Genomic DNA, 15,579 nt, shown 5'->3' with positions numbered 1-15,579 from the left:
GTGAGTAATGGCGCTGGTATACCCATTTCAAGCGAAGCACGTGTTGTTGGCACCTGAATTCGAACCGTTCACTTTTGTGACTCCGTCTTAGAGAGAGAGAGAGAGAGAGAGAGAGAGAAGATACGATGGCTGACGGAAGATGACGGGAAAAGGCGGAGAGTGCACGTCCTGACCACAACGATGAGACTTCGCGGAAGGTATAAACGCGCGCATCCGTCAGAACCTCCGGCGGATCCGCTGAAACGTGAAACCCGGACCTTTGCACAACTAAATGGCAAGCCGGCGTGAATCGAAATACCGCTAAAAGCTCGATGGGACGAACAAACTATACGGCCCGTGCCCGGAAAAGCCGAAACAAAAGAAGCGTGAGAAGGAGGCTTGCGCCGTACCAGTCTTCTAGGTGGTGTTGGCCGTACGCGGTATTCAATCTGCGCGCAGCCCTATATATAGAAGAGCTTGGAAAGGAAATTTCTTAACACGAACTGTAGGCAAAGTCCTAAGTTTTCTCCCCCATAATTTTGATGCTCTTATCTCTTGCGTAAAAAGTATCTATCTATCTATCTATCTATCTATCTATCTATCTATCTATCTATCTATCTATCTATCTATCTATCTATCTATCTATCTATCTATCTATCTATCTATCTATCTATCTATCTATCTATCTATCTATCTATCTAATCTCCTCCCCCGTTAAGTGGAACCGAGGGCCACGACGTCGTAGAAAGGTAACCTCTTCTCGGCTCGAGCTAATCCCCCAAGGATAGATCTACTGATACCTGCGGCTGTCCGTGATGCCACCGCGCAGCATTGAATTCTCCGCCGGGCTGGCCTATTTTGGGGCGGATGGCCACGCCGTCGGGTCGCTCAGCCACGCCTGTGGAAGCCGGCCGCGGCTTCGGGGGGTTCCGCGTCGCCCACGTATCGCGTCACGACAGGGTCTCCCGCAGAAAGTGGGCCGGGGCCAATCGGGGTAACAGTATTACGGGCGCACGTCCGTCCGGTGCCACCGCGGGTGATAACGGATGCTGCCCCGGCTAGCTGCGCTCGTAGTATATACGCTGTCATGCGTAGTACGTGCACTGCCTGGCGCGGAGACGTGATGTTTGGCGTTGGCGCTCCCCGCGAGGCCCTTTCGATGATCGAGGCAAGGAGTGTCGTGGATGGTGTGGCTTTCATAATCGAGGTGCTGTCATTCAGCACATATGTGGCGCCCGTACCTGCACTACGAGGGATTGGCCGAGAATAGGATGGATTATTCCGAGTGGTTATCGGAAACAATTTTCCGCGTTCGATAGAAAGTAAGTGCTCCCAGAGTGTCCGCGTACAAACGAACATAGCATCTAGCAGGGCGTGCTGCCGCTTAAAGGGTGACAGGGCAGTGAAGAAGGCGTTGGCTGTGCGATTTACGCCAGCGATGGGCTTCCTTCGCGGCGGTTCCTCATAGTGATAAGCAGACGCATCGGCACAACACCCGGCTAAATGCCATGTTCGTTTGAGCGCGGAACGCTTGGGAGCAGTGCAATCACGACGCGCAAGCGGGCATGTCACGTGGTGTCGTTTCTTTTTTTCTTTTTATGCGAAGCATACTAGCCGCACAACCACGCTCTTCCTTGCTGCGCCGCGCGCGGCCGCGTAGCTACCACATGACGTCTTAACAGCTGCAAAAACGGAGGCTCAACTCGTGCGCTCGCTTGCGGCCGCGTAGCTACATAGCCGGGTCTCTGCTCGTGCGCTCGCCCGCATGAGTTGTTTCTTCGTCTAGCCGAACCAAATATAGCCATGCAACAGCAGTTCACCAGGCTAAACAGTGGTTCAACAACCAAAATAAAGGCTAGTATGCTTCGCATCCTCGGCTTAACCTTAGCTACGCCACAGCCATTCTTTAATTTCGCGGGCACCGGCAGTAAGCTGAAAAACACCAATACTTAATAGATAAAAAGACAGAAACTGCCTAATCGGACGTTTTGCAAATCGCTCGGCAACATTATAATTGGAATGTTTTTTCCTAGTTTCCTTGCTTCAGAAGTTAGTTAATTAATCTTGACTAATTATCTAATTAAGCAATATACAAAACATAGCGTGACACACTACTTACAAAAGTAAGCAGCGTGCATTTGGTAGCGTCGTCTTAGAGTTCATCGGTACATTTTTAAACTCTGGCTTAAGTTAGCTGAAACACCCTGTATATTATCACGGGGCTGTCGCGCTGTCGTCTTCATTGCAGACTCACGTCCTTTGAAAGCGCGCGTAAGCTTCGATTTTCTTAGGCGGTCTATAGGAAGTCTTTAGACTGGGGATATGCAAAATATAGACACGTTATCGACTTTTGTTTATGGTATAGAGTCAATGGAATGGTAGTAGACAAAGAGAAAGAAGAACGTTTCTCTATACAGACGGTCTGTACATTTTGTGTAGACAAAGAGAACAAAATATACGGACCGAGAAGTCTACGGGAAGTTGATAGGCAGTATATAAACTGTCTAAGTCCATTGTTTAAAGGATATACGTGTCCGTGTTGCACTAATGAGGGCACGGCTATAACTAAATTTTGCGCGTTTAGTCGGAAGCTTGCTTATTCTCGGCGGGCCCTGAACCAGCATTCTTCGCTGCGATATGCGACGACGCAACAACGCATTTGTGCGAAGCGCAGGGACGTTGACGTCACTATGGAAGACGTACATACGCGAAGGCGTTGGGGAGGCTTCTCGGCGGTCACGGCGCGACGGACATTGATCGAGATTCGCTTCGTAGAAAATTGCCTGTAGGGCACTCGTGTGACACGTGTGCCTTGCTTTTGCACAAGTGTGCCGAGTGTGACGCGTTCCGGCTTTAGCAACGCTTTGTGGGTGACTACGGCCACGTGCGATACAAACAAGTCGGACTATCGCAGGAAGATGGAGGCATTGAAGTGAGTAACAGTGGTCGAACGAGGGATGCGTCTCTGGAGCCAAAGTCGATTCGGGGGGTTCAATTGTCCTCGTCCAGGCCCTGTCGAGGACAGGTACCGTTGTTTAAACTTTGTCTCCAGAGACTTGCCTTGTTCGAACGCTGTTCTGTGACATGCGGGTCAGTTAATGTGCAATTACACGTGGCACGAGTAAACAAAAAGACTTAAAAAGACTGGCTCCCAATTTCCTTTGGAAGAATCAGACATGATAGAGGAGGCATTTCTCATTTCTATTTCATTCTACGAAGACTTCATTCGTGTGTTTCTGTAAAAGAAAAAAGAAAATTTGCCAGTAGGCTGTCTCTTGATGCTATGGTATGGCAATACTTCATTCTGGGTCTTTCGGAACGCCCGTCACCACATAACGGGCCGCTCCCACCTCGGTGCTTGGAGAGAGAGAGAGAGAGAGAGTAAACGTTTATTGTAACAGAGACTGTTTGGTTATGGTGGGTGGAGCCCCTCCTCCAGGGCCCCACTGGTTACTGCGGCTCGCCGGGCCTGGTCAAGGGGAAAAACATATGTAGATCACATTTCCTAAACCGCCTCTGTGTACGGAGAAACGAGGCGGTCACGCATAACCGAAAAAAAAAAAACATCTTTCGCGCGAATATTTTTTTGCCTAGTCACAAAAGAGTATCATGCGCACTTTCTGTGTACGCGGTGAGCCCCACGCGTGCCGTCACGTAGGCACTGGCACACACAGACGGACGCGTTCAGGGCGGACACCGACACCGGGTGATTCGGCACGTCCGGTGTCGGGATACGCGACGGCGCGGCGCGGCCGGTCCCGTCTGCAACGGGACACCGCGGCCACCTGGCGCGCGACGTCGGAGCAGCGGGCGCCGCCGTCCGCTCGGTCGATCACGACGGCGCCGTGCCTTTGGTGTCAGTAGTGCCTTCGGGAATTCCCAGTTGCTGGTTTCTGCAATGCACGGCGGATGAGAGACTGCGATAGGCCGGTTTGAGAAAGTGCTCATGCAAAACAGGTGTGGTATACGTGGTATATGATGTAGGCTATATAGTATATGTCTAAGCTATAGGCAACGCGAGTCATGAATTGGCTTAAGTTAGATTAGGTTAGGCGTGCTTGAGGGGTACTTCTGGAGCGGTCTGCGCGGACTTGTTCAGCCCAAACACTATGAGGATCTTGTGCGCAACGATATAATTTACAGAGACAATCACTCGCAACCGCTATAGCGCGCTTTGACCAAAGACCTCTCACAGAGGAACTTATTTTAAAATACCGCCATCATAAGCCATCGCAGCAGAGGGCGACGAGGGCACTGTTGCGGTTTTTGAGGGCGACAGAACTGGACAGGCGGCTGTAGCCTGAACAGATGTTGATAGTGCGGCAAGTGTCACTGTGCTGTGCGATGACAGTATTCGGTGACAGTGACCGATTGTGATTGTGTGTCTACGCTCCTTCCTTTCCTTATCTCTACTTTGTTACCACTATACCTGCCCCTCCCCTCTCTCCCCAGCGTAGGGTAGCCAACCGGATCTTTTTATCTGGTTAACCTCCCTGCCTTTCACCTTTCCTTTCTCTCTCTCTTGTGCGCAACGGCGACGAGCAACTGCGTCCAGCGACGAAACGGGCCGTCGCGCGAACAGGTCGTTCGTACGCCCGGAAGTGCTACGAGCGACTAGTCAATTAGCGCGAAGCCGGAACTGGATCTACATCAGCCAAGTACTACCGATTGTCGCACGGAACGAGCAAACGACTAAATTTTGATGCGTGCAACGACAGGAACCTGTACTGCAAGACCTTCAGAAATACATTGGGCTGCTCTTTACAGCAAGACGCATCAACGTAAATTAATAAAGCACGCGTCACCCCAGTTTCGGCGCGTATTTGCTGCCCTCGTACCGGCGATACCGGGGAGGCGTTGCTCAGTGGTGTTCGACTTGTCTAGGCGACGAGCGAACACGGCAGCCATCTCCATCGCGTCGCTTGTCGCCGTCGCGCAAAATCGCCTACATGGAGTTTGTATATTAGTCCTCTTGCACGACAACTTGTTTAGGCGACAGCTACACCTTGCTTACTTTGTAACATGCTTTATCAAGGACACCAACCATCGTATTTTCGTTCGTTCTTCCCTGTACTTTTTGTTTGTTTGTGCGCGACATGCGTAACTGCGCGTGCTGTAGTTGTCGGGCATACATTACGATTTCCACGCGCCAAGCCGCGTAATAGCCGCTTAACACGCCAGGGGTCATAAGATAAGCGCCCCAGCGCGGGCACGAGGACGGGGTGAGAGTGTACTTTTTTCGGCCCCTTGCAGGTCGTCCGCACGCCGGGGTCACACCTCGAGAGAATCTCCTGCTACATACGCCGCGAAGAAAGGCGCGTCGTCGCCGACGTCTTCGTGGGGGCCGGGACGACGGGGCTCGGCCGCGGCGGGCGCGGTCAGGCGTGACGGGCGGCGTGGGCTCGCTCGCACGCATCGCGGCGGCCGACGCTGGGACGCGCCCTCGGGCACAATTACTGCGCCGAGCGCGAGCCGTTTTCCCGCGAGCCGGCATATGTGTACACAGTCCCACGAAACGAGCCCGTGGGACAGCGAAGCACCTCGGGCGCGGGATCCCGGCACCGTGTTATCCGCTGTTTCAATTTAACAAAATAGAAAAAAAAAAACGCGTCGGTTTGCTGCCCTGATTTCGTTGTTTATACATCGGCTTCGCTTGTTACTGACCAAAAGAATCGAGCCCCTCGGTTTCCTCATTATACCTCTCGCTTATCGCAATGCGAGCGTCTCGACTTGGAACGTATAGCGTGCGAGGTTTCACTGGCCAGTTGACTCCATCTGCATCTAAAGCTTGCTGTACATTACGCCTGCGAGCGAAAGGATGTTCCACGTACGCCGTCATGGTCGTTAGTGGCGCTTGCATGTAGAGCTCCCTAATACCTATAGGGCGAAGTCTTACACGCGTGCACAAAGGCCCGTCTCTGTCTCTGTCTCTCTCTCTCTCTCACGACAGTATCGGTGAGGAAGGAAAACCACCGCCGTAACTCAACTGGCAGACTATCGCACGTGTCATGCGGTGGTTGTGGTTTCGGCGAATCACCGGCGCCTGCTGTCTTTTCATCCGCTTACATTTTCCCCCTTTCTTAATATTTCTACAGTTCAATATAGGAAAACGCCAGTTAATTTCCTTTGTTATTTCCTGGTTTTCTTTGCCTGTCGGCTTCGTGTGGTTTTTGCTGACAAGGCGTCCACACCATCGGCTCCCTCGATTCCTCCACGCGAGTGAAAGCCTGTGTGTCGTGAGGTCTCTTTCTTACTCGTGGTGCTGTGGGCTGCCCTGCGTATACAGCCCCACCAAAACACCATTCTGTATTCGATTTTCCCGAGCTGCTGTATACCGAGCATTCCGAGGGTAACTGCACTGTATTGCTTCTACGTTGGCGCACAGGTCCGAGGACAGTTCCAGAAGACTTGCAAGCCTCCTCTGGATCGTTACTACTGGTGGACAGAAAGCGGGCTAGCGGCTAATACGTGTATCACTTATTGAAAAACCCCGCATCCTCCATGTTCCTTGTATCCATAATCCTATGTTATCATACAGGATTATGGTACGGGACGTAAGGGCATCGTCCAATAGGTACATGACAGCAGCGCGCGACTGAACGAAGACACAGAAAAAAGACGTCACAAGCGCTGTCTGGCAACTGAAACTCCTGTATAAATGTAATCTGTGATCTGCTGTATAACCCTAATCTTTTGTACAACTGACCCCTCTGATGGGTCACTGGTATTTTTTTTTCTTCCCATGAAATCGAACGGCTCTACAGCGAAACGACCTGTACAACTATAATTATTGATTTTGCAACGGCCGAATTCCTATATTTCATACGCGTACTGTGGACGCCTCTACAACGAAGATCACTACGACGAATCTGCCCGTATAACGAAGGAATTTAGGCGTCCCCGACGGCTGCTTTGTTGCTTTACAACGAACGCCGCGCACTGGTGGCCTCCAGTTCCCGCCGCGCGGACACCACCGAGGTACGCTCTACGCTAGGCTAACGGCAGCGCTATAGCTACGAAATTGTCCGTACAGAGCTTGTCCCGTCTTTATTCTCTTCATGTATCTTCGTTTCGTCGTGCGCATGCTATCATGGAAACGTTTCAACTCGCCCTATATATCGCCATCCTTGTGTTTTTCAATGGGGTTGCAACCATATTGATCAAGACTCCCGCGCTCTTCATACATAACCTTCTGGCCTCACAATTGTCGTACCATCTCTCTTTCTCTCTCTCTCTCTCTGCAATGGTCACTCACGGCGTGTTTTATTTCTTTTTATGACTGTTGTGCGTAAGAAAAGTTTTGTTCACGTACTTATGTGCTGCAGTGTCGGCATGGCACGTTGCGGACAACACCTTCGAGCTCAAAGGCAGTACGGTACGTGTATACAGAAATGGTTTGCTGTTTTACGATGCACATCAGCTTTACAATATCCAAGGCAAGCGTGATTACCTGATACGCGTCATTTCTCGTTGTCAGTTAGACGTGTTGAAATCCAGCCGCTGGCTTTACTGGTGCTGGGTGGATATCGGAGCGAGCAGACGATACGGGCGGGCTTCTTGTTAGATTAGCGAGCGTCGGCCATGATAATCCGGCATTGGTCAGAGCAGCGTGCTCACGTGACGCATGACGAGATCTGCTCGTCGTCTATTTTCGAGGACTATCCGAACCCTACAAATTGAAGAGGCCATCATTTGTTGCGACTAAAGTACTTTACAGGTGGAGTGAGCGCGCGAGTACGATTCATTGGTGACGAATCTCGCTCCTGTCACCACTTATTCGTTGTGACCGCACCGAAGACCGCAACGCGACAAACGCGTGAACGAACACTTAGCAGCCGACTGTTTAAAACGCTGCCTTTATGTCTGACCCCCCCTCCCCCCCCCGTGTTCGGGTTTGTTTGTTTGATTCATGGAGTTTAAAAGAACAATTTCGATCCTCTTTGTTTTTTTTTTCGTGCAGCTCGTCTTGCTATAACGAAGACGTGCTGTATAACTGCGGTTTTAACTTTCACACGAGCTTCGTTTGCATTAACTCGACGCCAGCGGGTCGGGTCACAAGTCGAGCCGAACCGATTGGGGTCACGGTACTGCGCATGCGCAGACCGTCCACATGCGCGGACCGTCTGGTCAGCGCGTGCGCAGTACCGTGACCCCAAGCGCTAGCGGACCCCAACGCTTGCGCACCCCTAATCTGAGAGTCTCTAATGTAAAAGCCGCGCATACAGGAGCTGGCACGCCTCGAACAAACGCACCGGCGTTAGCGAGCAACTTCATCATCTTCAAGGGTCCATTGTAACGCCTGAGGACCAAGTCACAGAGAGGAGAAAAAAACAACAACAACAGAGAAACTTGATGAAAAGCCAGACGCGCGCAGACGTCGCTCTCCGTTCGCACCCTTTGTGGACGCATCCCCGTCCGCGCCGTGCTACCTGGGAAGAAGAGTCCGCGCTGGGCCGCGGCCGCTTTTGTTCGCGCCGAATTCGCCCGCGCGAGGGTCACGCTTTGGTATTAAAAGAAAGGAACCACGACGCCGGCACTGCTGCCGCCGCCGCGAAGCGCGTCCCTCTTAATTTATGCCCAAGCGGCGCGCGTCATTGAGGCGGCCTTCGGGGAGGATTGAGGCCGCGCGGAGACGGGCGCATTGTGCTTTTCCTCGCAAGGGCAAGGCCCCCCGCCCACTCCCGTCCGGTTCTCCGTAGGAGCGCGACCAGATATGGGAGCCGACCTCGTCAGATCGGGCGACCCCGAGAAGAAAAGAGACGCCGCCGCGTCTGGGCCCGAAAGATATCTGCCGTCGTGTCAACCGTGGGGCGGTGCGCTATAAATTGAACAGCCTCCTGCGGGCCGGGTATTGTCAGCCAGGTCAGCAGCTGTGACGCCGTTAATTGCAGTGCTGCGCCAACCGATGCGCCCTCAGTACCCTCCCCCCTCCCCTCATTTCCTTGTGTTTCCATCGTCGCCTGGTTGAACGGGAACCAAAGTTAGCGGGCGCTGTCGGTCACGTGAACAAAGCGTAGAGTTTCACACACACAAAAAAAAACTACAGAGAATTAATGTATTGATATACACTCCTGTCACTGCCAGGCGGCACGTCCGAGCAGCGATCGTCAGCGCCTCTTGCGGCACCTTCCGTCTAAACTGACACTCACGGACCGCGCTACTCAGGCTGCCCACGCGGATCTGCCACCGTGATCGCATGTTCGTGCTTGTTTTGAAACGAACAAATGGCGCAAGTTTTGCTGTGTGGTTTCCAACCAATCTCAAAATTAGACGGCCGGATACGCCCTGTCATTCGTCGTAAAGGGGAAAAGCCCTACGCTGCCGGGCACGTTCACAGCGTGAAAGAAGTCGCCGGTGTGACTGTGCTGGCGAAGTGTCACTCCCAGCAAGGCATGCACAACTACAGCGTATCTCTAAACGCGAGAAAACTCGATTATCATATTATGCTTTGATCAAGTAGCTCACTTGAGTGTGCAGGCGCGGTTAGGCGTAGGTGTTCTTGGCCAACCATTTGAGTTACCGTAGCCAAAAGGTGTTCTTCCGCGGTGTTGTTTTGTCACGCTTGCGAAGTCTCATTGGCCATGGATGATAGGCGCCATTTAACTTATGGGGTTTAACGTGGCAAAACAACTTTCTGATTATGCGGCACGCCGTAGTGGAGGACTCCGAAAATTTCGACCACCTGTGGTTCTTTAACGTGCACCTAAATCTAAGCACACGGGTGTGTTCGCATTTCGCCCCCATCGAAATGCGGCCGCCGCGGCCGATAGGCGCCATATCCTTTCGATTTACTAAAATGCTCTTTTAAACAACTTGCACAAAAAATTGTATTAGACTGCTACGTACTGCCAAGCAACCGCAGTACTTTGTTTGCAACTGCCGAGGCACCGGCACGACCTTGGGCCGCTCCGGCAGCCAAGACTCGGGTGACCGTACGTATCCGGCAACCTGAACCCAAGCAGAGTCGCGCAGCGTGAAGCGTGAAGCGACTCACGCAAGCCAAAACACCTGCAGCCACGGCGCAGTACGCTTCGTACAGCAAAATAAAGAGCTCTAAATGATATGGAGAATTTACAAAAAAAGAAAAATTAAGTCGGCTTCCCGGCAACGACTCTTTCCCGACCAAAAACTCCAGTCTACTGACTATACTTTATATATAGTGCGATCCTCCAGGAAGGAAGCGCGAGCACAAAACCACGCCCGGCCAGAAAATCTGTATATAGAGTCGGAGAGCAGGCAGTCCTGCGCGGCCGCTACAGTCTTTGACGCAGCAGAATCGCCGTCCACACGCTTTTTTTACCGTGCAGTTTTCGATGTCTTGCAAATTTGCCATCGTAAAACAGCGGCATGAGAACGTTTACCTGCAGGACGGTGGCGCACGAGGTTCAGAAGTTTCTCCTCACACGCGGTCATAACAACAACACGTGCACCAACCAGCTGGATTCTACGCCGTCGACTGAAGTTGGATCGGTGCCAGAGTTGCGCTTTCGACGCTACAGGTGGCGCGGCCGTCGCCGGGAAACTCCACTGTCGCGAGCGTCTACTGGAGATGCAAGCATATTTGGTAGTTAAGCCTACATGGCAATGATGCGAATCACCTGGATTTGCCTAAACTGCGCCTTCCTGGCTTCAGACGGATTTGTGGCTTTGCACACTGATCGTGTTGGTGGTGGTAACAACTTTATTGACAATCCGGCTAATTCGAGGCCTGGGCCTAGGCCGCTCCCGAGGAGGTCCGGAGATCCTGTCTCCTCGCCGCCTTGCGGGCTTGCTGGACGGCCCACAGTTGATTTTGGAGGTTTGAGCTGCGCAACGCGGCCGTCCATCGCGCCGCAGCTTCATCTGGGGAAACTGCATTTTCTCTGCATATAACCTCACATTCCCAGGGAATGTGTCTAAGAGATGCGTGAGCCATGCCGCATAGTTTGCAGTTATCGTGTGAGTAGATGTCCGGATATATCCTCCTGAGATGGACGGGGTTGGGGAAGGTCTTTTTTTGTATCGTGTTTTGAACAAAATTATCGTGTTATGAGTGCAACTATTCGAAATGATTACGCGTGTGCGCAAATACTTATTGCATCGCGCTGTTTGCGAAACCATGATCGATTGCAAAATGAAAGATAAAGCGTGATAAATAACGTCGCAAGAACGCCTGAAGAAACAAGCGCGAATAATAGACAAATTCATGTTCCAACCACTGAAAAAATCGCAGCGTCAGAGCTCCCCCGAGTAATTGTTGTAGGAAACTCCATGAGTGATGACTGTGTCCGATATTATGCGCATGCGAAGTGCAGTTCACGCTATTTGTCCAAACAACGGGATCTGCGAAATTCCGTCCGTAAGTAGGCTTTTCCACACACCAAGGTTTGACCTATTCACGATGGCGGACTTAGAATCGTAACATATCCAGCTTTTCTGGACACGTACCAACTAGCGCCCCAAGCGGGCCCGGCACGAAGCTAGCGCGTTTTCAATGGAACGAGCGGGTTTTTCGCGAATAACAAAAGCTGCAGGCCGATTATTGAAAAACGCAGGTGACAAACGTGTTCTGGAAGACAGTCCACACGAGCCAAATGCAGTGATCACTCTATGGCACGTAAAAATTTTGTTCCCACAGCAGTTAAAGTTTTAGCAATGGAAGCCTATGGAAACGACGAAAATTTGTGCTCGATTTTTGAGGCAAGAATGATGACTGTAATAAAACTATCCAGTCTATCGTAATACGCAGTGGAGCGTAAGTAGTCCGGAGACTCAGCTTTCGATTGATGCCTCTCTCGACTCTCCACATATGGCGTAAGACTGTTCCCGAAAGCGATTTTTGTAACACTGTCGTGAAAATTGCCTTGGTATCTATAACAACATGAGCGTACCCCTCGGCGAAGCCTCGGTAACCGTGGCCGAGTGGTAGAATACCGAGCACCTTTCGTCCCGCATCACGGCGGCCGCGGTTCGATTCCCCCTTCACAGCGGTTTTCTTTTTTTTTAAGCAGCATACGACCTAGTTTTGTAGTCTCTCACTAGATGGCAGAATCACAAAACCCAAGATTTGCTTTCGGTTTCGGTTTTGGTTTCTCAGCAGCGCATTATTTGAAAGCCGCATAGGGATTATAGTCTCCTACCAAATGGCATAAACACAAAACTCAAGAATTGCTTTCGGTTCTGGTTTTCCAGTGGTGCTCTTGAAATATTATGCTTTCTGTTTTTCCTTCATAAAACGTAGCAGTATCGTGTTCATTTGTTAATTCATCGCTTTTATGAAGGTTTTATTCATTAGAATACATAACTAGAAGCTTGCGCATGGCTTTGTGTTACGAAAAAAAAAAAACTTTCGTGCTTTGTAGCGTGGAACCTGCAAGAACAAGATGGCTATTCTTATTGCGTTCTTCTGGAAGGTCCGTTTTCTTCGACTTTCGGCTGTCCTTAATGGCACACACTCCGAGCGAATGACGTCCAGCTGTGCCACAATGTTACCCGGTCGCCAGTGCCATGCCTATGCAACATTCCTGTGGAACAAAGGGTCTGCTAGGCTGAGTCGCTGCCAGAACGTTAATTATTTCTAAATATTCATCCAAATAAGAAATGTTCCAACTAGGAGATGTGCAGCGTCTGGATTAGTAGCTACTGTTAATGTGTTCCCTACAGCCGAGTGGTATCAATCCGTAGGTGTGGCCGTAAAAAACCATTTGAGTAAATGTCCTTCGTTCGGTGCATTTGCTTTTAATGGGCAGCATTCTTTGTCGAGTACCCCTGCAATTTGGTAGCAAAATCGTGCAATATCGTGCCTGTAACGCCAAAAGCTTGACGCATTTCCCATATAAATATATAGGTCGTCATATAAAGTGTTGGGGTGACCAACTTGAAATTGGAAGTGGCATCAGCATAAATTTGGGCCAAGGTGAATTTAGCAGTGATATGGGAGTGGCCCTACCTAAATTTGGGGTGAAATGGTAGTAAGCGAAGCTGAATTTGAGGCTGATATGGGGGTGGCCCAACCTAAGTTTGAGGTAATATAGGGGTGGGTAAGCCTAAGTTTGGGGGAATATGGAGGTGGGTCAGCCTGGATTTGGGAATGATATGGGGGTGGGAGAACCTAAATTTGGGGGTGATATGGGGGGTGGGCCACCCTAACCATGGGCGTGATACGGGGCTGGGCCAAGCTGAATGGAGGGGGGGGGGGGGTAGGGGGGCTAACCTAAATTTGGGAGTGATTTGCGGTGGGCCATCCTAAATTTGAGGTGATAGACGGGTGGGCCAGGCTAAGTTTGGGGCTGATAGGGGGGTGGGCCAACCTGGATTTGAGGATGATATGGGGGTTGGCGAACCTAAATTTGAAGGTAACATGGGGACGCGCTAACCTAACCATGGGGGTGATGTTTGGCTGGGCCAAGCTGAATTGGGGGGGGGGGGGGTAGGTGATGGGTGGACTAACCTATATTGGGGTATGATTTGCGGTGGGCCATCCTAAATTTGAGGTGATCGAGGGGTGGGCCAGCATTAGTTTGGGGCTGATATGGGGGTGGGTCAACCTAGATTTGCAGGTGGTATTGGAGTGGGCCAATATAAATTTGGCGGTGTTGTGGAGGCGGGCCAATCTGTATTTGGGGGTGATATGGGGTTGGTCCTACCTAAATCTGGGGGCAATCTCGGGGTCGCTCAATCTGAACTTGGGGGCGATATGGGGGTGGGCCAACCTAAATTTTGGGGTGCGTCGACTGGAATTTTGGGGAACGATTTATGAAAATTCGTGGATGGACCAACTTGAAAATTAGGGGTGGCCCAGTTGAAATTGGGGATGGGCCAACTCCAAGTTTAAGGCTGGGCGAAAAAAAATCGGGCGTGGCCGACTTAAAATCGGGGGGTGGGCCAATTTTAATTTAAGGGTGTGCCAACTTGAAATTTGGGGGTGGGCCTATCTAATGTTTGGGGGTGGGCCAATTGAAATTTGGGGGCCTGTTTATGAATAGTTAGACAACACCAGTGGTGTTTCTGCATCTTTTTCATCATCGCAAAGTATGTATATCAATAATTGTTACCTAATACTCCTCAAGGTGAGCTACCATCGAGCCTTCCCAGCCCACTGGGCTGATAATGTCACAGTAGTACTCACAGAAGTACAGAAGTGACAACTGCGACGTTCAATGCGGAGATCACATGAACAAATCGCAGACTGAGCTGACCATTTTTGCATGTCATTGCTAACACTACTCGCTCGTGCTAGAGGCAAAACAAGCTGACAACTATCATAATTCAACTTTCACTCCCACGCTAGTCGACACGCTCTCAGCGCACTATTTCGCCAATCATTGGATAGAGCCTTGCTGGATGTTTTACTGTCATGTTGCGTCGTTTTTCACGAAGGCCGTCTCCCGAAAAGAGAATAGATTTTTGAGATTGACGAGGCAAGCTAGAATATAACTCAAACGAAGCAAATGTATAAACGGTTATAGTGATTTTTCAAAAATGAATATAAGTAAATAAGATTTCAGATGGTATTGTTTCGACCGGGCATGACAACGAGTTTCTCCCGCCTGTCACAGTGCTTTGACCGAAAACCTAATCATTTAGCTCAAACGTGTTGCCCAATACTACATGTGCTAAATGCAGAAAAGTGCGGTGCGTGGTCACAGCTTCAAAGCCAGTCTATTTTGTGTACGGTTGTTGATATTGTAGTAATGTGGAGTTTTCTTCTTTATAAGAGCACAAAAAGAAAAATATAACAGATGGTAGCTAAGCGCAAAGTAAATTGGAAGATCTGAAACCAGCAATTATTTTTATATTGTGGATTGGTCTTCTCCGCCGGTAGATCGCTGTCGCATTACTTCAAAGAATTTCGTTTGTGTGCAACTGCAGCAAAACGAAAATACTACCATTTCATTGCCAGGACCTTTATGCCCTCCACACACACAAGAAGGACACCAGATAATTGGCAATATCAGTTTATAAACTGACATTGTTTTGCTAATTTCAGTGTAGCGTGGTGCCTGCGGACGGAGTATTTTCTTAGTATCAGTCCAGTGTTAGCAGTGAGAAGCAGTTCGGTCTACCATTCCCATGAGGGTATACTAGCCATTGTAGCGCTTTACTGTAGGACAAATTAAGTGCTAAAAACTTGGTGTGCCTTGTCCTTTCCGCAGGTCGTCCATCCATTCTGTTATGGTGACGATCAACGTTGTGTCCGTCAGGCCTCCTCCTCATTTTTAGCTTCACCATCACGAGAGTGGACAGAGAAAGGAAGCTTTCTTCACAATCAGCCCCAGCGGGATTCCACCACTCGTAACTGCTGCAATTAGCATTCAGTGACTGGGCATGCTAAGCACATCCTTAGTTTCACAATGACTAGAGTACGCACAAAAAGTAGAGCTTTGGTCGCTATCACTACCACGAACCAATGTCAATGCAGATATAAGTACGTGCAGGGGCTGAGTATGCTAACCTCTCCGTTACCACCTGCTTCCACCACCTTAGATTTTCCAGGCATATCTGCTTCTTGTTTTCATCGCAGACGCATGCAGGATAAACGCGGATAACTAAAAAATCTCAGTGCCCTTCCACTCTGTGAAGAAACATGACCTGCAAAGCTGTGTATGTGGGTCCCTTAAT

General features: G+C 50.3%; 1 protein-coding gene across 3 annotated transcripts in view; it reads left to right on the top strand.

Annotated features, from left to right (window-relative positions):
• The window catches only part of LOC135915381 (coronin-2B-like), a 294,501-nt gene that overhangs the window by 49,202 nt on the left and 229,720 nt on the right, over nt 1-15,579 (top strand). The window contains exon 1 of one of the 3 annotated variants that reach the window (XM_070536930.1): nt 3,911-3,936. The exons of the other annotated variants lie outside the window; for them this stretch is intronic. Within the exon in view, the coding sequence (XP_070393031.1) occupies nt 3,926-3,936 (11 nt within the window). The 5' untranslated portion in view covers nt 3,911-3,925. Of the gene's footprint in view, nt 1-3,910; nt 3,937-15,579 lie in introns of those variants that run through there. 3 annotated transcript variants of the gene reach the window in all.

The sequence above is a fragment of the Dermacentor albipictus genome, chromosome 4 (assembly GCF_038994185.2).
Source record: "Dermacentor albipictus isolate Rhodes 1998 colony chromosome 4, USDA_Dalb.pri_finalv2, whole genome shotgun sequence".
Taxonomy (NCBI): Eukaryota; Metazoa; Arthropoda; class Arachnida; order Ixodida; family Ixodidae; genus Dermacentor; species Dermacentor albipictus.
Note: the sequence above shows the minus strand (reverse complement) of the source record. Positions and strands in the feature narration are given on the sequence as shown.